The 27,144-nt window shown below is 39.7% G+C and overlaps 1 protein-coding gene across 1 annotated transcript; it reads right to left on the reverse strand.

Moving 5' to 3' along the window:
• On the reverse strand, positions 1–25,255 carry ACAD9 (acyl-CoA dehydrogenase family member 9). Its single transcript, XM_074914309.1, has 18 exons — positions 25,098–25,255; positions 22,457–22,550; positions 20,027–20,128; positions 16,696–16,802; positions 15,218–15,318; positions 13,335–13,413; positions 12,149–12,323; positions 11,457–11,530; positions 9,953–10,028; positions 9,196–9,266; positions 8,714–8,833; positions 7,751–7,879; positions 5,301–5,380; positions 4,592–4,718; positions 2,883–2,960; positions 1,922–2,050; positions 762–834; positions 1–293 (listed from the first exon to the last, which is right to left on the reverse strand). Exons 1-18 carry the CDS (start codon positions 25,218–25,220, stop codon positions 193–195), a joined length of 1,839 nt encoding a protein of 612 aa, XP_074770410.1. The 5' UTR covers positions 25,221–25,255; the 3' UTR covers positions 1–192.
• Between the last annotated feature and the right edge of the window lie 1,889 nt (positions 25,256–27,144).

Genomic DNA, 27,144 nt, shown 5'->3' on the forward strand with positions numbered 1-27,144 from the left:
TTCAGATTTAAACAAAACGTCTTTATTTATCCTCTTTATGTGAAGTTGTGTTTAGAAGTTTTACTTTACACAATTATGGCTAATTACATTTGGTAAACTCATGAACTGGTTATTTTTAAGGTGTCAAATACTTGAACTGCAGAAAATTAGTCACCGTTTTACATTCATCAGGATTTGCTGTCAGGGCAGAGATCAGAATGTCCTGTCCAGGGGATGAGAACATGTATACGCTCTCTTTTCCAGTATCTGCTTTGCAGCTTTTTTAATATGGTCATCCAGATTTTCATCTGCATCTGCAGAGAAACAGAAGGAAAGTTAACTACAGTAACATAAATAGCTTTTTGAAGTTCTTTCAAAAAGGATTTTAGAATGCAAATGCAAGTATCTACACTGCAGTGGCGGGAAATAATTTAACATTATCTTCTAAAAAAGACTGATTACTGCAGACTGAGTTTCAGAGAGCAAGTACTGGTCAGTACCTCACCCAATAGGTCAAACACCTAACTGTTATCTCCTATTTTCTTTACAGGAGTATTTTCTAGTGATAGATTTTATATTTCTCCCCACCGCTGGAAAAGAAGAATCACTGCAGTTTAATAAATTAAATGAAGAGACTCTTTATTTTCCCCTCATACCAGGTTCTGTTCTGCATCCAAATTAAAGACAGAGCAAAACTATTCTTGGTCACATCAAACCCACCTACTTTTGTTCAGAGTCTGTGAAAGTCATGAGAGTATAAAAATTATTTCTATAGAACTTACATTTTTGTAACTGAGCCATGGCATAATTATTCTTGAAATAGGCTTCTGTGCAGAAGATATTTGTAAGAAGCACCTGAGAAAACAGTAGAACTCAGTTGAGAACTAGTGAATTAATTTTGTAAACAAAACAATGTAGTAAACATATAGTCATTTAAACTTCTGAAAGTCTAGTTTTGTCTCTTGAGAATGGAGCCCTGCAAGCCAGTAATGTATGTTGCAAGCTTAATCATTATTTTTTCCCCACAGCTACCAAGTGTCAGATTTGGGGATGACCCCTTCACTCAAAATGGACCAGAAGACATTTTTGGTAATAAATCCAGATGGTGTTTACACACAGAAAGTATGACGTCTCAAGGCCAGGGAAGTCAAAGGTTAATCAGTCTGGATTTGTCTAACACTTAACTGTAGCAAATTTGCTTCTCCTGTAGCATAATTGTTACCGTGAAACTTTAAATGAGCTACTATACAATCACCTGTGTGCCAAACTCCCACTTTACTGTCAATAAATTTGACAAAATATTCTTGTTAGACGTTACTATTTATTAATGATTATATGGAAAAAGTTTGGGAAGAACTGCATGGTATTAGCAGGTTTAAGAGAACATGCAAATTTGTAATTCATTCATAAATGTGTAAGTATTTGTTAACATATTTTAAATACTTTAATAGCATGTGACTCATACGTTCAGAACACCTGAGAAGCAATTGCTGTGGTTACTGCACTCTTGAACCAATCGGTTTAGAAACATTCTGGTGTGCTGTTGGTTTTACGGGAGAGTTTGCTGTGATAGATACAAATTCTTAACAAACATAGAGTGTGCTTTGGGGTGTAATGAAAGCTGCTTGTCATTGAGGCTTTGCGACGTCTGAGCCATTAGCATGCAACGCCCGTTGGTTTAGAGCACTCTTAGGACAGCCTCATGCTCCTGCACGTTTCAGAGCTGAGGGGAAAGTTGGCTCAGGGAGGCAAAAGCAGCGGGTTAGAGCCTTGTAAAACACAGACAGGCTGTAATATTGCAAGGATAAGTCAGGCTGGGTAGTGCCTCCTTATTACAAAACACTTGGTGAGGCACAATGGTAATAAATACTGATGGTTAAGCCACGTGATCCAGGGAGTGCAGGCATTAAACGGGTAGGACTGGTATTAAAGTACAGCTTACCTCATGGTCGTGGTTTCTTAGGCCGATACTGATAGACCGGCTGGCTCTGGAAATAGCTGCTGTCATAGCATATATATTAATAACTATATCTGCCACTCTCTTCAGAACCAACTGCTCATCCACAATTGTCTGGAAGAGTAGAAATGATTATTAGCTTGTAGTTCATCAGTTTAAAACTTTAACCAAACATTTTTTTCATACCTTGGATTTAGACTTATTTAGCATGAACAGGAAAGTTGTTACTCAGAACTTCTACCCTAGATCAGAAAATTCTGGATTAACTGCACTGCCTGTCTGCAGCCTACAGTCGATTTCTGTCTGCCTGCAGCCTACAGTAAAATTGCTGTGTCTTGAAACCACTCTGGTAAATGCCAAAATCACTGAAATTTAAGTACCAAATATATTAAGCCCGTTCAAAAGATGTATTAATTACGGTGGAATGTGGCAGGGCCAAGTCTGATAAGCATTCTCAGAACATACCAGATTTAACTGTCCCAAAATTGAAAATCCAGGATTTTCTAAGCTCAGTCTCCTATCTGAACTCACCACCAGCATGGCATATGGACAGATGGATTTGCTGCACAATACGGACAAATAGCAGAAATCCAAAAACTACAGGTACAGCTCTTCATCTGGGAACAGGGACGTGGTTCCAGTGACTGCTCACAGAAAAGTACTTCAGTCACAGGAGCAGGCAGGATCTGTGCTTACAGAAGTAGGTGAAAACAACTACTTCACCAAGATTGATGGGCTTTTTGTGGTTTGGGGTTTTTTTTAAACATAAGTTGTCTATTACACTGAGTATAGAATTTCAGTGTGTTTTCTCATATTCAATGGAAATGTGTTGTGTAAAGGAAGTCCTGGCTCCTGCTACACACAGAGCCCACTCTAGGTTCTAGTGAGGCCAATTTGGTTGAGGTTAAGCTACTCAATAATGAAGCTAACAGAAAAAATAAGTTACCTTGCCAAACCTACTCAGCAGGCCTCTCACTGTAGTTCCAAAATAGTAAATGTTTTCTTCAAGTTTCTTGCCGCTTTCCTATAAAATAAAACAGAAAATACAACAATTTGAGTAGTCTTCTAAGGGAAAACAAGCAGCATACTCTAGGGAAGCACCTATGGGAAATCTGAGCTACTCCTGGGCTGCCCAGCCAAAAAACCAAACTCTGGACTTGGGTGACACGACCTCCTACATGAAAAGCAGCTGCTCTGCCCGCTGGTCCTGGGCCCCTGTGGTCGGGCCGCAGGAGCCCACCATTTCTGGGGGGTTTCGCAGCCAAGACACAAATGACAATTTTCAACTACAGCACAAAACTAGGTCTCCTTTTCAGTGAGCCAGGACTGGAGTGTAGCAGAACACTGTTGAGAGGTCTGGAATCAGTTCTGCACGATCAAAACGAAGGAACAGCATACACTAAGTTAATAACTAACAGGCAATTCTATGGCAGAAAATAACGATGTAAGCCCCAAGACACCTGCCCCACCACAAGAACAAACTTTCCCTCTCTAAAAAACTGGCAGTTCAATTTTCTGCTGAATGCAGTGTTTACTATCAACTTCTAGTCACTGACCAGAATTCCCTTTTAAGATCATCTTTCACTACTTCACATCTTTTTCTTCCCAGTTAAAAAGGAGAAAGTTTCCTAAAAGGAATGGAATTATACAATGTTGATTCTTTTCTGAGGGGAAAAATCACTGCAACCCTGGTATCCTGAAGCTCAACTAATATTAGATTTTTTTCTTGGCAAGCACTGTTTTAACATTTATCTAGTTTGCTGCTGAAAGCCAGGCAGGCACTATTCTTTCTCTGTAAGACATGCATTAAAATTTTCTAAATTTTACTTTGTAGTAGTCTTTATGCTTATGCAAATAATAGTTTGAAACATTCTTATGCAACATTTAGTTCTGTACAGCAAACCTAATTCTAAGTGCTGCAGGTCAGCCAGGTCAGTAGTTAAAATGATCCACGCACGTACTCTGGGGGCACTGCAGGACGCAGGGTATTCCCCCGAAGGAGGTGCCACATGGTTAAGGTGCCTTATGTGACCAGAGCAGTATTAGCAACTGCTGGTGAATCCCCTTACCTGAGTGCCTGAAATATCTGACCTGGAAGACAGGTGTACTGACAGAGCAGTAAAAATCGGTTTGTTACTTTTTCAAATCACTAAAAAAACATCATAGGAAAAACGTGTCTTTTTTTCTATTAACAGAATGCTCGTGCTTGGTTGTAAAAATTATTTACTAAGTGATTAAGCTACTATGTATATATAGCTCACAGAAATTCTTACCTATAACTGTGTTACTATTAAACAGGAAAAAGTACTGTGTTTTGTAACTGAGCTCATTATGAAGGGCTGCAACAGACCATTATAAAGATTGTGACGGCTCAATTTATATAAATTACTAAAATAGATACAAACCTGGATTTGGTATAAATACAGACTTAGAGCACTCTTCATTTTACCTTGATATGTACCCATATAATAACTAAGTCCTTATCCCTGAAATGGTATAAACGTCTGCTTAAATTTGTAACTCACTGTTCCTAAGCCCACACTTTGTTCTGCATAAACAGGGTATCAAGTTGTGACAAGCAGTGAAGGCAATCAAACAGGAAGGACCCGTGCCTGGATCTGATCGAAGAGCACAGTGTCCCCGTCCCCCCCTTACCTGGAGGCTGGGATGCACCACTCCACCAACACCAACTAGCCCATAATCCACTTTTCTGCCCATCGTGTCCCGTAATTTGTTTAGAAACTCTCCCAGTGCCACTCCCACATTTCCTTTCTTGATTTCTCTAAAATGTTGGGTAAACAAGAGCTGTTAAAGGCCAATTCCTGGTTTGCAAGGGAAGTTTCAGGAGGTTCAGACAACCAGTTGAAATTGTAAATGCTTTACCAAAACACCTGCAGTTTATGTACAAATCATCAAGTCCTTTGATCCATTTTACTATGAAGTCTAGAGAACAATTCTACAGCCTCAGAAGTATACAACATGGTTCATATTAGGTTCCTCTCAAAAATACTGACAATAAATTCCAGAGACCAGTATCTGTACTCAGTATGCACCATACAGTTGTCTTACCAATAAACTTTGTTATAAAACCTTAAGTGATAAAATTTTAACTACTGGTCTTGTAAGAAAGAATTTTACACAAGCTGGAATTATAAGATAAAATATAATAAGGCCAAGATTCCTACATTTATAAAACATCCAATTAAAAAGAAAAAAAGCCTTCTATAACATTGAACTAGCTTTTAGACAGATAATACATTGAAAATACTGCAGGTTTTTCCCACTGTTTCCCCTCTTATCTATAGTTAAACAGTTATCAGATTCTTAGTTTATTAAAAAGTATTAGCAACAAATAAGAACATACTTAATTTTGTCAGTTAAGATTTTGCCTGCATGTTGCATGCCCGTCAAAGCAATATACATTCGCAGAATTTCATTTGTTCCCTGTAAAAAAAATAAAGTGAAGTCAGTATCAAGTAGAAAGTGGTTTTAGTATTTTAAAAAATCTAGATACGTTATGATAATATTATGTATGCTATTTTTCCTAAAACTGCTTTTAGTATCTAAATAACCTCTGCCATGCTTTTCCTTGAAACGTTCTAAACTGCATTTGGACTCGTAAGATAAAATCCTTGAGAGCTCTGTGTAAGACAGAAGATGATCATCACTTGCAAGGAAAACACACTTATGGCAGAAACCCCACTCCCAGGTGAGTTTGCCTGAAGTGGTAACAGAAGCTGGGCAGGCTGGGGACATGTGCCTGCAGAGGGTCAGGGACACTGCAAGCAAGCAACAAAGACTGAACACTCAATTTTTTAAAATATGTATGATTTTGAAGACAGGTTCTTTAGTTAACTATCAAGTTTACAATATTAATGAATGTTTTCCCAGCAAGTCCAAGAGCAAGGCAGGACTGTTTTGCCAGTCTTCCCTTTCTACTGTTCTAGTATTGAAAGATTACTCTTCATCCACAGAAGTTTGCTATCTTTCGCCTTATTTCAATTATAAATTCTGATTTCATTTAGCTGTGAAGAAGTTCAGCGTCTCATTACAAACACACGTTTCACAATGAAAAAGAAACCAGACTAAATGCATTTTGAGTAAAAAATAAGTTCTGCATTGTTCCAGTAAAGGAACATTTAAATAGCTGTAAAACTGCCCAATCTGCCTGTTTGGAAAACAAATGTAGACCAAGAAATGAAGATGATACTGTACAATTTAATGTCTGGGAACCCATGATGTGATTGTTTAATACAGATGGCTGACAAACAAAGATTAAAACACAGAAGGCTGGTCCCAGAGGAAAAGCGCCCTGAGTATTAGATCAGTGTCAAAACTGTGTGACCCAGCGACAGACCATGGGACAAAGAGGCCACAGTTCAAAGGAGAAGTGTTTGCCTGTTATTAAGACTGAGCAGGAAGTTTTGGAGGGGCACACACCCAGCACAGCTGCCCACTGCTGCTGGACAACAGAAACAGGTCCTGGACAAGTGCTCTGTCCTCAGCTACAGCAAGAAGCATTTATCAGATCTGCCTGCAGGTCCCTTATAAACAGGCTGAGACAAACAACGTGGCACAGACAACCTCCTTGTTTTAGTGGAAAAGTAAATTTATAGAACACCTGGAATCAGTCAGAAAAATGAGCTGGATTCCAGACACTCCAGTGGTGTGGTCCTTGTTTTTTCTGAAGAATATAACCTGTCCAATGTGAAAGGTCGTCTCTGCTTCGGCCAGTCTGGAAAGCACACCTTACATCTGCTTGTGGTTTTACTATTCAGAATGTCTGTCCGATTCATACACATCAAACCCCACAGGGTGTAGGAGGGTGACCTCGTAGGTTGGCTGTTTTGCTCTTTAATCAATTCTGGAATCGACTCTTCTTACTTAACACGAGATAAACACAGGTGTATTTGCAAGAGCAGCTACGTGACTGCGTTGCACTGAACTGCAGTTTGAAATTTCTTGCTTGCACTAATTTGCAGTTGAGATCTCTGCTGTCCTGACACCAGGAGGTCAATGTCATTTCTAAATCAAGAAAAATCAAGTCTGAAGTCTGACTCAGATGTACAGAACACCGATAATCCAGCTTGGAAACAGAATAAATTTCACAGACAACATTTTTTTTTTTAAATAAATGCATATCAATAAGTTAATTAAATGTCTAAATTAATCTTTTTGTGAGTTTCCCTATTTCACTTGTGAGAAGCAAACAAGAGGAAAGGCTACTTGATTCTAGACATCAACAGAGCAGCTTGGCCACAAAATTACAATTATTTACTGAACAGAAACTGATGAGTTACTTTTGGCAACAGTTTTAGACTTTTATACTAATTTAGAATCCTTTAGTCTGTTCAAAACAACAACAAACCCAAGCCATGAACTGGGACTGTTTTTTCTCATGACAGTGTATTTAAAATAGCTGCCTATTTTGTTAAAAACATCCAGAAAGTTTCTAAATATTTAAGAAACTGCATATATGCTACCGATATATATACACTACAGTAATTGTATATATACATACCATGTATATGTAGTACTAGCTTGTTCTTTTCCAAGGCAAAGCTAGTGCCAGTTCCTACTGTAATTCACTTTGTGCTTAGTCTATAAAAGCCATCGTACCTTATTTTGTTATAGGAAAGTATGATCCATAGCTCCAAAGAAAACAAGATTAGTTCTTCAGACTTATTCTGTTACAGACTTTGCAACTAAACAAATGAAGGCCTGTTCAACTTAGTACTTGGGTTTCGGCTCAGGTTTACAGAATGTGAGAGTGTGAATTTCAGTTTACAGTTAAAAAAGTATGTAGATACTTGCCTCAAAAATCAGAAGTATCCTGCTGTCTCTGAGATAGCGTTCATAGGGGTAGTCTTTCATATAGCCAAGGCCTCCAAGAATCTGCAGTGCTTCACTTACGCAAGCCCATGCACCTTCTGAACTGAACACCTGCCGTTGAACACTATTTTAATCACCACGCTACTCAGGAAATACAGAATACATTGCTCTGTTACTGTACCTACGTGACACTGTTGTACTATTTTGCACTACTGTTACAGTAGTCCTGTCAAAAGCTTGCCTGAACTAGTATCCTTGTGGCTCAGACTGTATACTTCGGTCAAACTGAGATAGTTTCCTTGCAATCCACAAACATGTCTCTATAAGGAAATACTCCTGCGAGAGTAAGGGCAGCTGTAGCTGGATGGCTGGAGCCCTTCACATCTGCCCAGATTCACTGAACCTGCATCCTTTTGAGCTGCCCCCACTGTCAGGGACCATCAGCAGGGCTGAAGATCCATGAGGTCTCCTCAAGGCGCCAGCTGGCCAGCAGCACCCACCCTCTGCTGCAGCAATGCCTCAGCGTGACACCCCAGCAGAGAGGGCCTGATGCTGTCTTAATATATATTATCCAGTCAATTCTGAGTTAAAGCCAGGACAGAAGCACCATAGCCAGGCCTGCAGCTGGAAATACAGCTGACTGTCTTCTTACTCTTGCTACCACATGAGGCCTCATAAAAGCAGAGTTCAAGAGGGCTGTGATATTCCAAACCAGCTGTATACAGCTTTTATTTCGTACAGTGACAAAAGCCTGAATCTGAGGTAATCAACAGTACATGGGATATACAGAAAACAGTAATGTCTATTTTTTTCATCTAGCTGAGGTTTTTGTATTGTGTCTAAATGTAATACCTCAGCAATCTGGAATGTAGACTGAAAAACAGCAGAGGTGTTAGCCTGCATTACCTTAAAGCCATATGTAACTCTTTCAATAAAATTAATTACCTTGACCATGGCTGCCTCCACAGAGCAGTCTGGAAACCCTGGCCTGTCCATCATTCCTGCAGTGAGGTAAGCCATACTCTCCATTACATATGCTTTCACAGCCATAAAACAAAACTTCTCCTGTCAAATATTAATGCAAGGAATCAGACAGTAATTCAGATGCAAAATCCCAGAGGCAAGCCTGAAACTTAAGAGCACAACTGCAGTTTTAATATGTTTAGCATATTATCAAATACTAGTTAATAAAAAGTACTACTGCAAAACAATCATAACAAAATCTAAAACCCTCTATCTTTATTCATTACATTTGTCATTCTAGACATTTAAAAATCAGTGTACAGAACTCTGCGCTGAGTTTACACAGATTTAATACCTCTAGCAATTTCTTTAAACCAGTACAGCTAAAAGAACCCAAACAATCTACGTCCTTGCACTTAAGTCAATACAAAGCACAGAGATTTAGGGGGGTTATGTTTTATTACCTGAATCAATCCAAATTCGCTCAGTTTCTTATTGAATTGTTTCCTGGTACAAGCATACTCTGCTGTCATTTCTTTAAAAAACAAACAAACAAAAATCCACCTCAAAACAGCAGAACTGTAACTGTGACAGACCATTCCTGCTGATAATGTCCTTCTATGGACTGACTGTGACACTTCAACCTATACCTAGTAAACCCCTCTCTGATTCAGCAGCAGTAGTTTGTGAAAAACACCCTCAAAATACGGTGTTGATCAAGTCTGGCAACAGTGTGCCAAAGGCTTTTAAACAAGAATCTGAGGTGTGAACCTGTATTCTTAGAGAAGGCACATCTTAGTGCTAACTGATTATTTTAGAGGGATTTCTGTTACTATTATGGATACCTACTGGTAGAAACCATGTATAAGCTTCGAGCCAGTTATTTAAGCAGGTACAGATTATACCTTCTAAAAGCAACAGTATACAGGCTATTCTCTTAGTAACAATTTTACCTCAGAAAAATTCAACAGAGGCAGGAATTTTCCACTATGTGAACTGAAAAAGCTTCTATGTTAGAACACTGTAGACAGGCTTTTATTAAAAATTTACAATAAAAATATTTCAGTGTTTTAAAGAAGTCAAAGCACATTACGACTAACAACACAGTATGTTGTTAGGATCAAGACTCTTGTTACTATCCTGAATTAACTGCATGATATACCTTAAGCAGATCACTTTTTTGCATGGCATCCAGCAATGCAGAACACCTAATTCACCCACCTATCAATTTTTTTATCATTCCAGCAGATGCACTGCCCATGCTAAATCTTCCACTGTTTAGGATATTCATGGCGACCTGTAAAGAAGATGAACAGTTTTTAGGCAATGTTGTGGCCACAAAACTTCTCCTTAGGCCACGACTGTCAGTGCTACATTGCTTCATGTTTTAGCGCTTTCCTAGATTTCATTCGTCACTGGAATACATGTCCTGTCCTGTGACACCTGCCCTCATACTGGTCAGCACAGTGTTCAGCATCCCAGCAATAATGCTGCAAAACTAAGCTTTTAGGGTGACTTACTACATCTAATTTCGTATTTGAAATAGTTTTCAGATACTGATGATCCAGTGACCTGGAAGTGATCTTCTACTCAAACTATATTTCGGTAAAATGTAGATAAAAATGTATTTATCTGCAACTAGACAAACAACATTCGAACTAGACAGCACTGCTCAAGTTTATCATATGAAGAAGAAAACCAGAATATTGTTAATCTGTGTACACAACAGTCAAATATAAAAATCTTCCCTGCAGCTGACCTGAGATGGATGATTCCCTGCCCCAGATACCTTTCAGCAACATACAAGAAATCAATAATGTACAAAACCAGATTTTGAAATCTAGTATTACTGTTTCTTAACAAGAGAAACAAGGGCAACCCAGTTCAAAGACTGTTAAAAAACTTAGCAAGAAGTCATTGTTCCTACATTTTAATATGTGCTAATTATCTGAAGAAGGAACCATAAAAATCTTCTTTAAATATATTTACTACATTAAAGAAAATAATTTCATTTAGCATTCAGGTGTGAACTTGCCTGCTACAGAAGGAGTAAGAGAACCAAGAAGGACCATTAAGAACAGATTTGCAAATCCACAGGTCAGACTCTTGGAGAAAGGTTACAACAGCAAAGTGACCAGCATTGTATCTTTACTGGTGTCCCACTTCCCCGATGCAATGAAGAGAAGCCAATGCCAGAGGCAGCCTGTCAGTGTACTCCTCCCAGTATTTTCTTGCACAATAATGTAACCCCAGAAAAATCATCTGACAACCACGAGACCTTGAATGAGATCTGGACTTTACTCAAACCATTTCTTGTTATACACATTTCTTTCTCTCCCTTTCAACATTGTCTACAATTCTGGCTGTAGAAAAGAGCAAAAGATATTTCCCTGATTCAGTTCAGAATTTTTGCTGGAAAATTTCTGAAGAGAACAGTACACTATGAAAAACAATGAAAAGCCAAACAAAGAGAGGAAACCAGCTCTCTAACTGTGTTGAGAAGAAATACATATAGATCTGAGATTATACCACACTTGTGCACTGTGCCAGTGAAACCAATTAACACAAAGCACATAAGGTAAAGAGAGAAGTCTGTCCTCTGGTATTCTTCAGCTGGCAATGTTCATACTACCAACAAGGAAACTTCAGTACAGGAGAAAAAAAAAAAAGAAGTTGTCCCCTTCAGGCTTTTAAAAATCATTAGTAGTTATTCTTCACTGCTTACCTTAAATCCCCCTCCTACTTCTCCAATTACATTCTCTATAGGCACTTTTGTGTTTTCAAAATGCACTTCACAGGCTGAAACACAGAGTTGATAGCTATTGAGTATTATGTAGAAGTATTTAAAAGACATTAAGGAAAATAATTTACTTTTTTTGTAACAGGAAGTAAAGTTTTCCTAATGCACTGTTTGTGACAGAATTACATGTGCTTTGCCAAAAAAGTTAGAATTTGGGAAAAGACTGTAGCTGACATCAATTACTCATGTAAAATATTCAAAATATAATTAATGTACATTCTGTAAACAAAGAACTCTAGTTTTGTATTTATTTTAAAGAACAGATACAGCAGTCAAGTCCAAATGATAGATAGTAAAAAACTATTATCAGCTTCAGAAAAGCCTACGAGAACTTATTTCTAGATTAAACCTAATTGGTTACTGAATCTTCTAAGTAATTTCTTTCACTGCATAGTTAGGGAATCTTCATATGTGCAGAAAACTATTATGCAATATGGATTTCTTGTTTCAGACCCTGCATTAGGAAAGACTCATACGAAAAGCTAGGTGAAGAAACATGAAACTTACACTGTTATATGCAATAGATACTGATTTGCCTCTGGATTCAGCTGATCTAAACAAATTAAACCATTAAAATATTAAAACAATTTCTGTTAACCATTTTAAGTGATTCTTACTATTGGATCCTCGAATGCCTAACTTATCTTCAGGTTTCCCATGGGTGACTCCACCAAAATCCCGCTCTACAATGAAAGCAGTGATTTTGTCTTTTAGTTGTCCATCTTTATCAACAACCTCTGTCCTAGCAAATACTGTGAAAATACTGGCAAGGCCACCGTTTGATATCCAAACCTGTTTGGAGAGAGGAAAGATGTGTAAGAAATGTGTTTGTTCTGATATGAGCGCTGTTTCTCAGTGTTTCATAGTAGACTAGCAAAGAACAGACTGGTGAAAAACTGCTGCTTCTTCCCTCAAATGCTAATGAGTGTTCTGCTACTAGTTTTGTCTCTTGTGAACACATTTCCAGGGGAAGTTGACCACAGAATGGTTAAGTTAGAACAACTAGAAACATAGGTTGTTATACAGATTTGAATGAAATTAAAATGCATGGTGCATTTTCACAAAAGCTTATATATCCTGCTACTTACAGCACGTGAGGGATGTAAGGGTAATACAGACTGTAGAAACACTCTGTCCAAAATAATTTAAACTCTGATGAGAAATTCTCTGAATAAGGCCACATACACCTAACTTCTACCACAGGAAGGGTCTCCTTACATCACAGACGTAGCAACAAATGCAGATCAAGTCTGCAATGTATCACACATATTGTTGAATCCAGTGAATCTCTACATTTCTTCAAGATTGTATTTTGCCTTTGTTTCTTTTAGCAAAAATGTTCCAAGCAGCCCTATTTCCAATTCAATGTCAAGTTTTCTTTCAAGAATACAAAATCTGGCATAAAGAATGAAGACAGGGCAAAAAATGGTTTCAGGGGTTTTTTTTGCCTATGGCTATCACAGAGGGGACTAACTAACTAACCCTCCCTGATGCTGAACACCATGAGCTGGCGATACAGAGAAGGAACTTAAGAGTGAGTTTTCATATCTTTCTTACCAAGAATTTAGTGAAGGTTGTTCCCTGAACTGTGTGCTTTTCTAGTCTCTTTGGCCCTAAAACAATGGGGTTGTCTTTTTGACACAGTCATTTTTTACTAGCTTGGAAACCTCAAAATTCTGATGCAACTGCCAAGCTAGCCTTTTACTTGGCAAAACCGAATGATTGCAATGCTGCGAAAGACAAAGATGCTTTCTGTAAACTTGTAATAAAAATCTGTCAGATTTCCAGACTGTGAGTGGATACCTTGGAGCCATTTAATAAGAAGTATTTCCCATCTTCACTGAGGGTTGCTCTTGTCTGGATGGACGCAGCATCGCTTCCACTAAAAGCCAAACAAATTATCAATGTTTAAAGAAATAAACATGCTACATCTTGTCCTTCCCCCCATCCTTTAAAAAGGAATGTTTACAGTTGTATTAAATAGCAGTATATAAATTTTAGTTTTTAACTAATGAGGAAACAGCTCTAAAGAAATCTACTTCTATTTAAGTTACCTGAGGGGGCATTTCTACTGATTAACACGTGTATTATCAGTCTTATGATCTGACCAGAATGTTCAGAATGCCACAAAAGCCATTTTTTTCAGCTATACATTGAGCTATGTGAACATACAATGAAACTGTCATCCTAAAACACAATCAAGTTTAAAATGTTCAAGTTGTTCCTCAAAAATTCACACCCTAGTTTTATATTCTAAAACAGAAATGACAAACAGCCATGTGACAGTCTCTATCAATGAGCACTTGGACACATCAAATACTTTCTACAGAAGCAAAATCAGCAGGTGAACTACAACTAAGCAATCAAAAGTTTCCGTTCTGTGATTAAAAGTTCACGCCCTCTCTTGAATCACCACCTTATTCCATAATGTAACAAGCAGCACATAATCTTCCCCTTGAAAGAAGTTTCCTCTTCCACAAATTAAAATGCCACAACAGTTCACTTCGGGCTTTCAGCAGAAGACAGTTGTTAAACTCCTGAACAATCAAATCTCAGCTGGTATTTTAATAGGGTTAAATTTCTAAAATTCAGTTCTAAGAATGATTGTGCCAGTGCACTAGAACTAAGGTCTCTGAGAAGACTGAACTTAAAGTTACTAAGACCAGCAATCTTTTTAAATAATACTGGGCTAAATAAAGACATTAGAAGAATTTCAGAACACAGCCCTTGTTTTTTTCCCATGTGTTACTTCCAAGTCCCTTCCATGGACCACGGTTAAAATACCTGTGCTACTTTAAATTTTACCTGCAAGTGGGACAGCTTTCAGAGGGTTAAAACCCAGCTTAGGGCTCCTGAATAAAACCCATCAATGATGGCTGGGAGGTATCTACATCACAGCAACACAAAAATTAGCAAGTAAACCAAATGCTCACTGCAAGTCATTCTGGCAGACAGAAGTCAGAAAACACAGTTTCAAACTATAGTTTAATATGGACAAGCAAGATTCAACTTCAAACATTCAATTGGCCTCAGTCCTTCAATTTACACAGCAAACAATCTGCCTAAATGTTTTAAAGAAAACTGTACCTCTTCTGCATTAACAGAATTTGCAGCATTTGCAACAGTCAATGAATAAATGTAATAAATACAAGTTTATCTTTGAAATGAAGTTGCTGCTATAAAGACACCTCTTCTAAACTCTAAGGAAAGACCAAAATTTATTCCCATTATTTTTGGTAGCTCCTTCAATGCAGGTTTTTATAATTTTGAAAAAGAACTGAAAGCATCCTAAACAGTCACAGCACATTATTTCTAACATAGGACAAAGTATCCTTTCAATTCACATTAAGTAATGCCAGAAATTAAATGGATGAATTCCTGGGACGGGATAGGAAACAGGACAGGAAATGGGATAGGAACAGTAACAGTCAGTGATTTCATGGTAACTAACATAAGCAGCACATTGAGGAAAGATGAATTACATGATTTGAAGTGTAGCTTTTATAAAAAACCCACAAAATACCTGACCTATATAGTGAAACCATAGGCACCAAATAATAAAGATTTAATACATTAACCAAGCAATCACTGTAATGAAGACAAAAATATCAAAAAAATCATTTTGGTCTTCTGAAGCTTTGGTGTTTGGTGCTTTCTGAAGCTTTTATGATTACAGAAATAAGTACCTTCCAGGCTCAGTGAGACAAAAGGCTGCAATGTGCTCCCCAGATGCCAGTCTTGGCAGGTACTTTGCTTTCTGTTCATCAGTGCCAGCAATGAGGATTCCCTAAATAAAGAATTAATAGAAAACTTTTCAGCATCAACTTGTGTAAAAAGAAATAAAGCTGACAAGCTTTGTCAAGTTCAGGAAGCTTAATTTGCAAATTTTATGGCATAAGAAGAGACAGTTCAATAAACAATGGACATTATTATTTATCAGACATTAAAATACGTCAAAGTTGTCATCACAGTTGTTCAAATGCCCATAGAAAATGGTTTACTGTTAAGACTGTCTTCTAGGGTAGGTTTCAGTGTATTTATGCTGTTGCTCTGAAAGGCACTGAGATAGTCCTTCTTCTATAATTTGTCATACCTTCATTACTATCACTAGAATTTTATTTCAATAACCTCAAAAGCAGCAATTTTCAAAGCTCCTAATCAGAGAGCAGAACACATGGTTTACTTAGGTTTCATATTATTTCATTACATAGGCATTCAACAACTTTTAGTGAGAGCGCACTTATTTTAATTATCTCTGTGGTATTTATTTTTTGTACAGCAGGTTTCTTACGAAGGACAAACAAAATACAAAATACATGATAAAGCTAAATAATCAATGGTTAAATAGCTAACATACAGTTGATCAACAAAATTAGGATTAACCCCAACTGACCCAAATGGGCCACAGCAGGAGGAACAGTAGCTGTGTCTTACACTACTTGTTAGACCGCTTCAAAAATCAGCTCCGCTCCCCAGCCCTGGGCTACAGATGGTGAAATTTTAAGTAAGGTGAGGAAAATACATATTTTTAATTAACATTGTCTGCTCAATTCCATGAAGAATTTTTTCTTATCACAATGAACTTACTTCTATTTCAAGCTTCAGACTACTACTATCCACTACTAAAAGGTAGATACCTAAGGCTGTATTATACAGGAAACGAGTTCAAAATTCATATGCTTGCTCATTGGTCTTGGGTTAAGTTTTATTCTCTAAGCTCCCCCAATATGCAGCCTCATTCAGCTAGAAAAAGTTGCACCCTTCTGAATCTGAATTCTCTGCATGGCTGTCCCACCTCCCCATAATTTTAGCCTCCCTGGTATTCTATTTCTTTCAATATTTATTCTAGCTACTTTTATCAAGTTTGCTCAATTAAAAAAACTTGGGATCATTTAAAGTATTTTCTAAGAATTATTATCTCAATGTTTCCTGGACTAATAATTTTCTTGTGTATTTCATAGTCAGTCTTTACGCTGCATGACAGTCTTACCCTGCGCCGCTGGCCGAGGCTGCTGGGAACACTAACAACCCAACCGACCTGTTCCACCTGGTTTATGCTTCACCGGTAATTCTTAGTTGCTACACCCACACTCCACATTTAAACAAACTTCACCTCACCTTTTCTATGCGAGTTGTGTAGAACTACCAGACAGAAGAGCATTACCTTAAGGCCAATGGCTTGATGAGCTGCCAGAGTGACTGCGATAGATCCGTCTAAAGAAGTGATTTCTCCCAGACGTGCATACATGGTGTTTGATAGACCAAGACCACCTGCAACAAACACTATGTTTTATTCTAAGTAGATAGCTTACAATTTCACTTGCCCCTTCCCCCCCCCATCCCTTTCAAGTACAGAAACATCAAGAATATAACACTGTTAACTGGGGAGCGTCTCAGAATAGACTGGATATAGTATGTCCACGAACAAGCACCACATTGCTGCAGTTGTGCCAGAAGAACGCACTGTGAAAACAGTAACTTTTTTAATAAGCATGAGTTGTGCTGCATTTAGTTCTATTCAGAAAACAGATGTGTGTGTGTTCAAGCACATGCGCACACATTGCAAATACAGCATAACCCATGTGAATCCACTGCGAAAATGGTAAAAGATTCAGTATAAAGTCTACTCCAGTCTGAATTTCTCTGCTTATGGGATAAAATGAGGTTTTTTGGTGACCTTTCCATGGCACCTTACAAAGCCAGGCCGTTAACCCATACGCAGCTTTTCGGGTGACCAGCTGCAGAGCCGGCAGCAGAGGGAGCAGTGCTGGACCAGTCTCGGGATGGGGCAGGGCCGGTACCACACACTGCCCCCCCCCCAACCAGTCGGCCGGTACCTGCCCCCCACCCCCCGCCATCCCGAGCTTCACAGCCAACCGGCCTGAAAATGAGCTAGACAACAAGCTGACACGAAATAGTTCCCAAGCAGGCTTAACAAGCTGGTACTAAAGAAAGATAGAATACAACACTTCAAAAATGTCTTTCGTCAAAAAATGTCAATACATCAAGAAACAAACTTGACAGCAGCACATTCTTTTTGGAGGAATGTTGTCATGTCCTGCTGCAAATGCAGAGACTATTTGTAAAAGAGTTTGAAAAGAAGTAGGATAAATCAAAGCTGCGTCTGGATAAATCAAAGCTGTGTCTGTATGAGTTTAATGTTCAAGAATTTTATGTCATCAGGACTAGAAGTCCTGTTCCCCATAATTTAAGAGTATTTTATATACTACTGTTGAATAAACAACTTCATCTAATCAAGATAATATTTTGTCCAAGTTAATAATTTTAACTTGGGACTAGGGTGTAAATCAGGATAATGAACATCTTGTTTCAGCAGATTACTGCGACTACTCCAACTGCTTTATGTATACTGAATAAATGCAAGACCAAGTCTCCCCAGTACCATTCATCACATCACTGTCTCTTCAACTCTTCTCTTTCAGAGCATGCTTACATGAACTAAAACTCCCATTCCTCCTTTCTGTGCACTCTGGCTTCCCCTTTCTAAGTGGTGCTGGGCTCAGGATTCAGCTCAGACTACTGATGTTGTGCACAGTAATTCCAGTGATGCCCATGTTACAGAGCTGTTATTCCATGATTTACATTAACTTAATTTTTCCCATTAATGTTCTGCATTTTAATGCTTTTGGCTAATATGTCACGATTACAAATCATTATGAAAAATACTATGCAATGCACGGAGCACTGAGTATGTGTAACTGAAGGGTTTTAAAATACGACAAGCACTACCAACAAAAATACAGCAATTTTATAAACTACAGAAAATGGGAAGTAACTTCATTAGAAGCATATTATTTATGGTGCTGAAAAAACAGCTTGCTTATAGCAAGGTGATTGCTTTCTGTCTTCTGGTTTGTATCCAGAATATGTGTTTAGAAGACAACAGGACTGTGATTTTCTACAAGTATGCTGAATGGATTGCAGCCTTTTACAAACTGGAAGCTGAGAGAATATTATTTCACAAGCTTCAAAAAAATACAAGACCAAAACAACAGTAACATTTTATTAAAGTATGATTTTGAAGTCAAATACATTGCCTTTGAGACTCTTCAAAAAAACTGACAGAGTGGGAAACTTATTTCTAGTTAATCAATAGTAAGTTATACTTCCAACATCATGATGCTTCCTAGCACTCTGCTTTGAGTTCTGTCCTTCATTCTCTGCTTCCAACACCTCCTTTCAGTGGACATGAACCTCCCGACTGCTTCCAATATATTTCTTAACTCCTACATACCTCTTTCTCCCCACCTAGGTTCAGGTGCTCTGTCCAGATCTTTCACCTCCCAAGACACTATCCTGAAGAGAAAAACTTGAAAGAGCTTGCAAACCTCTTTTCTATCTTACTCTCACATCGCCCTGCCTAGTTCTGAATACCCATGAAAAACATTTAATACCATTTCTAACGTGTTTCAAAAGCATTCATTAACAATTAATTAATCAGCAGAGATCACATCATGTTACAGTACATGCAAGTTTTCCAATATATTTTAATGAATATATAAACACTTATTTAAAGAATTGAAATCAGTGCAGTACAGCAACACTAGCTATGTTGTCTAATACAATAAACAAAAAAGGTGTCACAAAAAAACGCTACAAAAAATAGGGTATTAATTTAACACCAAATAAATAATGAATTACATCTCTAGCTTTATACAGTATTATTGTAATCACTGTAGGTATCTCCCCCACTGAAACTATCTTCTGCAGATGGTCAAACACAGTTTTGTCTTCCCCGAGTTGTTGTCTTTAAAGTCTCCTTCTTTTATAATAGAAACCACAATGTATTGATCTCATTTCTTTATAATTTTAATGTAAAATAGTAGTTTGAATCCCAATTTTTATTTTATGGATAAGATCAACATTTTCTTGCAAATTCCTTTGCAAGTTTAAAGATTAATCCACTGAGAAACTAATGTCTCTCATCTCAGTTGGCACTATAATGTTCTTTAAGACATAAACTTTTTGTTCAGTATTGCATAAGAAAGCTTTTATACGAAAGTTGTACTTTTAATAAACAGACATTATACTTCTACATGGTCAAACACATTCCTATCTGCCAAGGACAGGTGACAGCTTTGATAGTTCAGTTCCAGGAGACACTGCAGTTTGGACCCAGTATAAATTTAGGAACCATCAGGAAGAACTGCAAGTCCCACAGAATGTCAAGCTACTCTACTGCATCCAAGACAAGAACAAAAAGGAAAATGCTATGTCAAGAAGAATTTACACCATCTAAAATTAGTTATCTATGTCGGGTGCCCAAGGCAAGAGTATGCAGGACTTCCTGCATAGCCAGCAGACATTACTGGTGCCTGTATCTCTTTATTAACTACAGAGGACGCCTCAACTCCTAATTCAGACATCTAAGTCAAATGACTACACGTGGAAAAGTACACAGACGTTTTACAAGACCCCAAAATGCATAACTCAATATAGACCACTGGGTTATTCTTATGTGATCGTTTACTCACCATATTCCTCTGGAATCTGTATGCCAAAGAGACCCAAGTCCTTCAGTCCTTTTAAAGTTTCGGGTGGGATTTTTGCATCTTGATCAATCTTCTTGGAGTCCACTACAAATACAGAAGGTTTTAAATTTAAAACTGTGTTTCTTAGTGCAGAAAAAAAATCTCTGAGGCTGCAGTGTTCTCAAATCAGAGCCAAGGTCACCTTGTGCTATGCATTCACAGCATTATGATCCCCAACCTAACTACCACTCTGAGAGCCCAGACCTGAAGAACTGAAATAACTTACAGAAAAAGGGGCCGCTGAAGCATCACATCCCTCCCTGCTGTAATTTCCCTCTAGTCTTTTGAAGCATCTTTAGAAAAGACATAGTGCTTGTTGCACCAGATACAGACAGACATTTTACCCCTAACTTCACAAGAATTACTCTTTCTCACTTCAGTCTGATCTTACTGACTGTCCTGTTTGCCTTCCTCCCCTTGTGACTGGGAAAGTCTCAAACCCAGAAGGGGTTTCTCTAAGACTAATAATAGAGTGGGTTGGCTGGGGGCTGTTTGGCACAGCCTGCCACCCCAGCCCTGCCTCCTCCCTGAAATGCGAAAAACTATCATTTTTAGACTTTTGATGACAATCACACAGACAAGTCCTAAACACTGCAGCGGGAAGTCCCAATTCTGTTTCTGGAGAACAATGCTTCACTGAAGTAGCCCACCTTATTACACCATCCAAGTCAAAATACAGAACTAACTGGCAGGTCCCAAGACCACTGACTATGGCTGTAAAGTCGCAACATACACAGGAAAAGGACTTGGAAGTGGGAAAAATCTGGTTTTTATTTAATTTTCTCACACATTTCTATGTGTACAGGTTGTGCATGTTAGTAGATTCCATGACTGGAATAAGCACAGTATTTACAGGATTTTCTACCTGAACTATGTCATGATTGGAAAAAAACCCTAAACCTAAATGAGTTAATTACAAAAATCTTGTTCTTATGAGTTATTCAAATTCTTGGGGGATTAAAAGAGCTGGTCTGTACTGCGACAGGGAAAGTAAACAAGAACTGTATTAAGCAGCTCAGGAAGGCTGTAAGCTGCAGCAAAAGGAACACATGCTATCTTTCCATGGAAGTAACTGCAAAAGCAACAGAGCTTTCCTACTGAAACCTCACATTCACCCCAGTCAAACGACACTGTAACTTCTGTATGAAATACAACCTAAACATTCAGATGCTCTTCTAAGAGAAGTTACTCAGAAATAAAACTCACTTAAAAAAAGACTTTTTGTTCCTATGCCAATTTTTTAGCTAGAGTATCAGATACCTGTTTGTGGTATGCCATCAGCTGTTCCAGGGAAAGAAAGGGGTTTTTTAACTCTTTCTCCATTATGCCCACACAGACCTACCCGTAGTGTCTAGACATTGTCAAGCTTCACAATGACTCTGCTGAGATGAGTTTCTTTATTCTGTGCCAATCATTCCAAGTTTCTAACTATTTAAGGCTGCTCTCCTAACCTATATTTACCACACTTGTAAGTTACCCTGAATAATTAAACAGAAATAGTTGCGAATTCAAATAAAGACAAGGAATTTCCACCTTTAGTTAAAACTTTGTAATTTGACATTTTTATTCCTCCCTTAAATATCAGGTTTTTTACTCAATAAATTATGTTCCCCAACAGAGCAAAGCATTGAAAAATGTAATCTGCGTAAATTCTTAATTTACTGTCAGTGAGCAACATTACAATTTTATTGTTAAAATTATCTAGTTCTCATAAATTGTCATCTGTGACAATCACAGGCTTCTTCAAACTCCTGCAGTGTTTGGCGATCTAGACCTAGTAACTTTGTCAGCAGGAAATCTGAGATGATACTGTTTAACTGCCTCAGAAACTGCTGTCTGTAAAAACCAATTTTCTACAATTGTTCTAGAACTGGTTTATCTGTTGCACCAATAACAGAAGAAACACCCTGCAACCCTACCTGGAATGCATATGGCTAATACAACTTTTCCCAAATAGAATCACTAATGCTGAAAAAAGATAAATGCTTTGTTTTATGAACATCTCTGCTGAATTTTGCTAAAACTAATTTTAGTACAATAGGACAGTTAAAAAGTTTCAGAAAAAAATGACAATATGTGAAATGGTAAATAGCATTACACTGCTGAGCTAAAACCAATTTCAAATCCTACCTCTATCCCAGAATTCCTTTACTTCCTGTCTTTTTCTATTTATTTTTTTGGTTTGAAGATTTATTTCTACTCATCAGCATCCAAATACTCCATATAAAAAAGCCAATGAACATGCCTATAGAACTAGCAACAAGCGCATAAAATAACTTAAACATTTTAAGTATAATAATCTTATCCAACTGCTACAGTTAAATCATTTTGTAATCAATAAATCACTTGCATGAATAAGAAACATAACTATACCTTCTTCATTGAAGAATTTTTCTACAGGTCCTACAAATTGGTTGATCTCCTCTAGTTCTTCATTGCTAATTTCTGGATAAGGGAAAACTTCTTCCTAAAGTAAGAGGCAATTTAAAATGTTTTTTTAAGAAGCATGCATGATGCAATTGAAATAAAAATTCAAGAATATATGCCTTTCAAATACTAGACTCTAAAAAACTGAAAATAAAGAATTGTGGAAAACATTTAGAAACAGCCTTATCTGATGAAATCCACAGGACTCAACCTTACTATATACCAAAAACAATCAGAAGGTATTACCTGAAAAACAGAAACATTAGGGAGAAATCAAGAAATTTTAGAACAGAAAACTCCTTTATTGAGCTGCCAATGTAATCCCATTTTGGGGAAAAAAAAAAGTTAATTTTAATTTGTATTAGAATCAATTTACTGTTACAGTGTTTTCAAAGCTCAGCCCCTAAGCGCTGCCCCTTGGAAACACACAGCACATTCCACCTGTTTAATGTCACGAGTACAAAGGTTGGTGAGCTCCATACCATGCCTTATCATCACCCTGGTATTTCAGTCATAAACTGGAAGCAGTATGACCTGACAGGTTGGAATAAATAAAATATCCAAGCAACTAACACAAGAAGTGGAAGACTACATGAGAAGCATGCTTCTAATTTTGATCATCTTTCCCCTGCCCAAACAAAACTGTTCATGGTAGTCTGAAGAGTCATGTCAGCTCAAAAAAATTTGGATCTAGTAAATGCTATAATTTTTCAGAAAACTGTTGGATTGAAATTTGAGAGCTAAAAAAAAGAGGCATATACGAACAGGGATTAATGGGATGGTATCTGGCTGCTGCCATAACACTTTACTGGATGAGATGTGTTCTTTCTTGTTCAACTCAATTCAGTGGATTCGAGTTATTCCTTCTTTCAATTTATTTAACCCTGTTATCTCTGATAAATGCATACTCCAAACCTTAGATTAACAAGTACTGTTTTAATAGTGCTATACCTCAAATGTATAACTTCTATGTCGAGTGGCATCTCAAGACATAACAAGAACTTCAATCTTTCCTACTAAAAATTGTAAGCAAAAGTTTAGACAAAGTCTTGTTCTCTGAAGTAAACAGAGGATAAACTGACATAAGTTTTGTGGAATGCAGTCAGTCAATGCCCAGAGCCCAACGTAAAACGACACTGTTTTTCTGTAGGAAACTTGCTAGGCTTGCAAGAACAGGCAACTGCAGTTTAAAGAAGCCATTCAGATGCTGGTTGCTCTTGAGCATTTTGAATTACATCACACCTTTTGTGTGCACAGGTGCAAACAGGTCAATTTATTTAACTCAGCTTCAGCTGAGAGGCCAAGTGATACACCTGAGAGCAAACAGGCCTGGGCTGCAATAGGGATTAGCACTTGTTACTGGAATTGCATTCAGTGGACTGTACAGTGATGTCTCATTTTCTCCATTCTGCCTGAGGGTAGGAAGGCTCTACAAGGAGTCTGGACAGGCTGATCAAGTGGCCAAGGCCAGTTGTGTGAAGTTCAGTGAGGCTGAGTACTGGGTCCTGCACTTGGGTTAACACAAACCCCTGAAACACTACAGGCTTGGGGAAGAGTGGCTGGAAAGGTGCCTGGCAGGAAAGGACCTGGGGGTGTTGGTCAACAGCTGGCTGAAGATGAGCCAGTGGTGTGCCCAGGTGGCCAAGAAGGCCAATGGCATCCTGGCTTGTATCAGAAACAGTGTGGCCAGCAGGGACAGGGAAGGGATCGTCCCCCTGTACTCGGCACTGGTGAGGCTGCACCTCAAATACTGTGTCCAGCTTTGGGCCCCTCACTACAAGGCAGACATCGAAGTGCCGGAGTGTGTCCAGAGAAGGACAACGAAGCTCATGCAGGATCTGAAGCACAAGTGTTATGAGAAGCGGCTGAGGGAACGAGGGGGGGGGGTGTTTAATCTGGAGGAGGCTGAGGAAAGGCCTTATTGCTGTCTACAACTCCCTGAAAGGAGGTTGCAGCGAGGTGGGGGTTGATCTCTTCTCCAAGGTAACAACCGACAGGCCAAGAGGAAACGGCCTCAAGTTGTGCCATGGAAGATTCAGATGGGATATTATGAAAAAAACTTAACTGAAAGGGTTGTCAAGCACTGGAACAGGCTGCCCAGGGAAGTGGTGGAGTCACCGTCCCTGAAAGCATTTAAAACAGGTGTAGATGAGGCGCTTAAGGATGCGGTCTAGTGGTGGACTTGGCAGTGCGAGGTTAATGGTTGGGCTTCACGGGCTTAAAGGTGTTTTCTAACCTAAGAGATTCTATGATTTGCACAGGCAGTAACGGGCAGCAGATGCGAGGCCAAAGTACTGCTCAGCACTCCGCTGCTGGCAAGGAACCGGGGACAGGTCTCCCCTCCGCAGCGTTCCCGCACGCAGTAACGGGTTCTCTCCCCCACCCGCGCTTCCCAGCCGACCAAGGCGCTGCTGCCCGGTACCAACCGGCCGACAGCCCCGCCGGCAGCACAGCGCGCACCGCTACCACCTGCCGCCTCCCACCGCGGCGCCCGGCCCCCGCTCGGGTGACCCCGCGGCCCCAGGAGCGCGAGACGCGCCCCCCCGCCCCGGCGGACCCCAGCCGGGGAGGCGGGGCGGCCCCTCACCTTCCGCAGCGCCCCCAGGAAGAGCTCCTTGGCGAAGGCGGGGCGCGGCACGGCGGTGCGCAGGCGGCGGACGGCGGTGAGCGGGCGGGCGGCGCGCAGGGCGCGCACCAAGAGACCGCTCATGGCCGCCGCTGCCGCCCCGCGCGCGACTCTGACGGCAGCGCGAGCGCCGGGACACGTGACGGCGTGACGCGCCTCTCCCGGCGGCCCCCGCGCGGCCCCTCCCCGCGGAGGAGCCGCGGCGGCGCTGTGCTGCGGCCGCGCTAACGCCCGGCCCGGGATCCCTCCGCGGGGAAGGTCCGCGCCGCGCGCCCACCCGCGGCCTTGGCGGTGGGCGAGAACGGCCGCGGAACGGGGCCCGCCGGGGAAGAAAGTCGCTCCCGCGTTTTTCCTTGCAGCTCCACGTCCCCAGCAAGCCCCGGCCCCGCCAGGGCAGCGAGGGGCCACAGGCTCGTTGGTCTGGTGTGGGCAGCGCAGGCGAGGGGCCCCTCTCCATCCCCACCAGTTCTGGGCCTAGTGGTCACCCAACAGCAGCTGCAGAAAAGGAGCCAGATAGCTGGATAGCCTGACAAACCCGTATTGTTTGGAGCATGCAGGATGCTTTGAACTGTCTTCGTGCACCAAGTCAAAAGCATCAGAGCAGGCAGGAGAGGGAACGGGACCACCTGCCAGAGACGAGGGGGATCACTTCACCTCCGATTTAGATCCCATCAGTGTGCTGAACTGTGCACCGAGTTGAGTTGATGGTAATGACCACGGAATTTCCATCAAAACCTAACTCCTAATCTGTGTGTCTCTGGAATTAGGAGGAGGATTATGTCAGAATCTGACAGCCCGCACCAGAACGGCCCTTTGCTTGTGTAGCCGTTTCTGTAGGTAACTAAGTGCCAAAGACAAAACATCACTGAGGTAAATACTGCAGTGAGGACATTCAGATTTGTATTTCTCCTTTGCTTTTATCTGCCATCCCTCTGGCAGCAGCTTTTATTACAAAAACGAGTGGTAAAGCCAGGCCAGATTAGAGCTGGTTGCCTAAATACTAAAATCTGGTTAGAAAATACACACTGCTCCGTTTCTCTACAAGAGGTCACTAGTCAAGTTTGTTGCATCACCACCCAGTACCTGCTGTTCTCATCTGCAAGGTGGGTAAGAGTGCTCACTGACACGTAAGTACTTTATGAATACTAAAATTCATTTACATAAGAGTAGAATTAATTTGTTTGAAATATTTCTTTCAAGACTATAAAGGCTGTCTTTACCCTCTCATTTTAAGGATCACCCGGTCTTGCTGCCCTTCATTCTTCAGCTGCCCTCATTTTGTTTCAGTCTGTGAATAGACTTTCAGAATGCTAGGGATTTAACAAAATGGCATTGAACAAATGCCAAAGAATAAATAGTAAGGCTAAACAAAGCCCTAATGAACTGATTTACTCTGCTTACTTATTTTTTTACTTTACTTATGACTTGTAAAATGGAAATCCTTTAATCTTGTAGTCCAAGTAAATTGCCATTTCGGTTGCCTCTCACGCACCGTATTGTAATTTGGGAACAGAAAAGGACTCTGAAGGTGAGGGGAAGGGAAAGGTAAGAATGTATCTGATCTCCAGCTCAAGCAGCGTTGCTCACTTTTTGTGTGTGTGTGTGCACATACATGTATTCATATAGTGAGAATCCTCAAATCCTAAGCATTCCCAAGCAGACAGGTGTCTGTCAGAGCCCTGTTCAAGGGCATTGAAGCCCAAGATTACACAATACCTAAAGCTGTACATCTGGGAGGTGGTGAGAAAGATTTAATTCGTTTGGTTGGTGACTCAGCCAGATAGTGTTGAGTCCAAACACATGTGGAGCTCTGAGGAAACAAACCCATCTTGATCAGAAAGGTTTTCCTTTTCACGGGCTCCTTGATCCCATGAATTCTAACTATTAACTAGGGATAAAGTGAAACTGCTGAGTGCTCATTTTGTGACAGGCTCTTGAAGGGTGAATTTCTGACGATCTGTATGAACTACTTGTCTTTGTGTGAAACGTGGAAACCTTATTTATTAAA

This window comes from Athene noctua, chromosome 10 (genome assembly GCF_965140245.1).
Source record: "Athene noctua chromosome 10, bAthNoc1.hap1.1, whole genome shotgun sequence".
In the NCBI taxonomy this organism is placed as follows: Eukaryota; Metazoa; Chordata; class Aves; order Strigiformes; family Strigidae; genus Athene; species Athene noctua.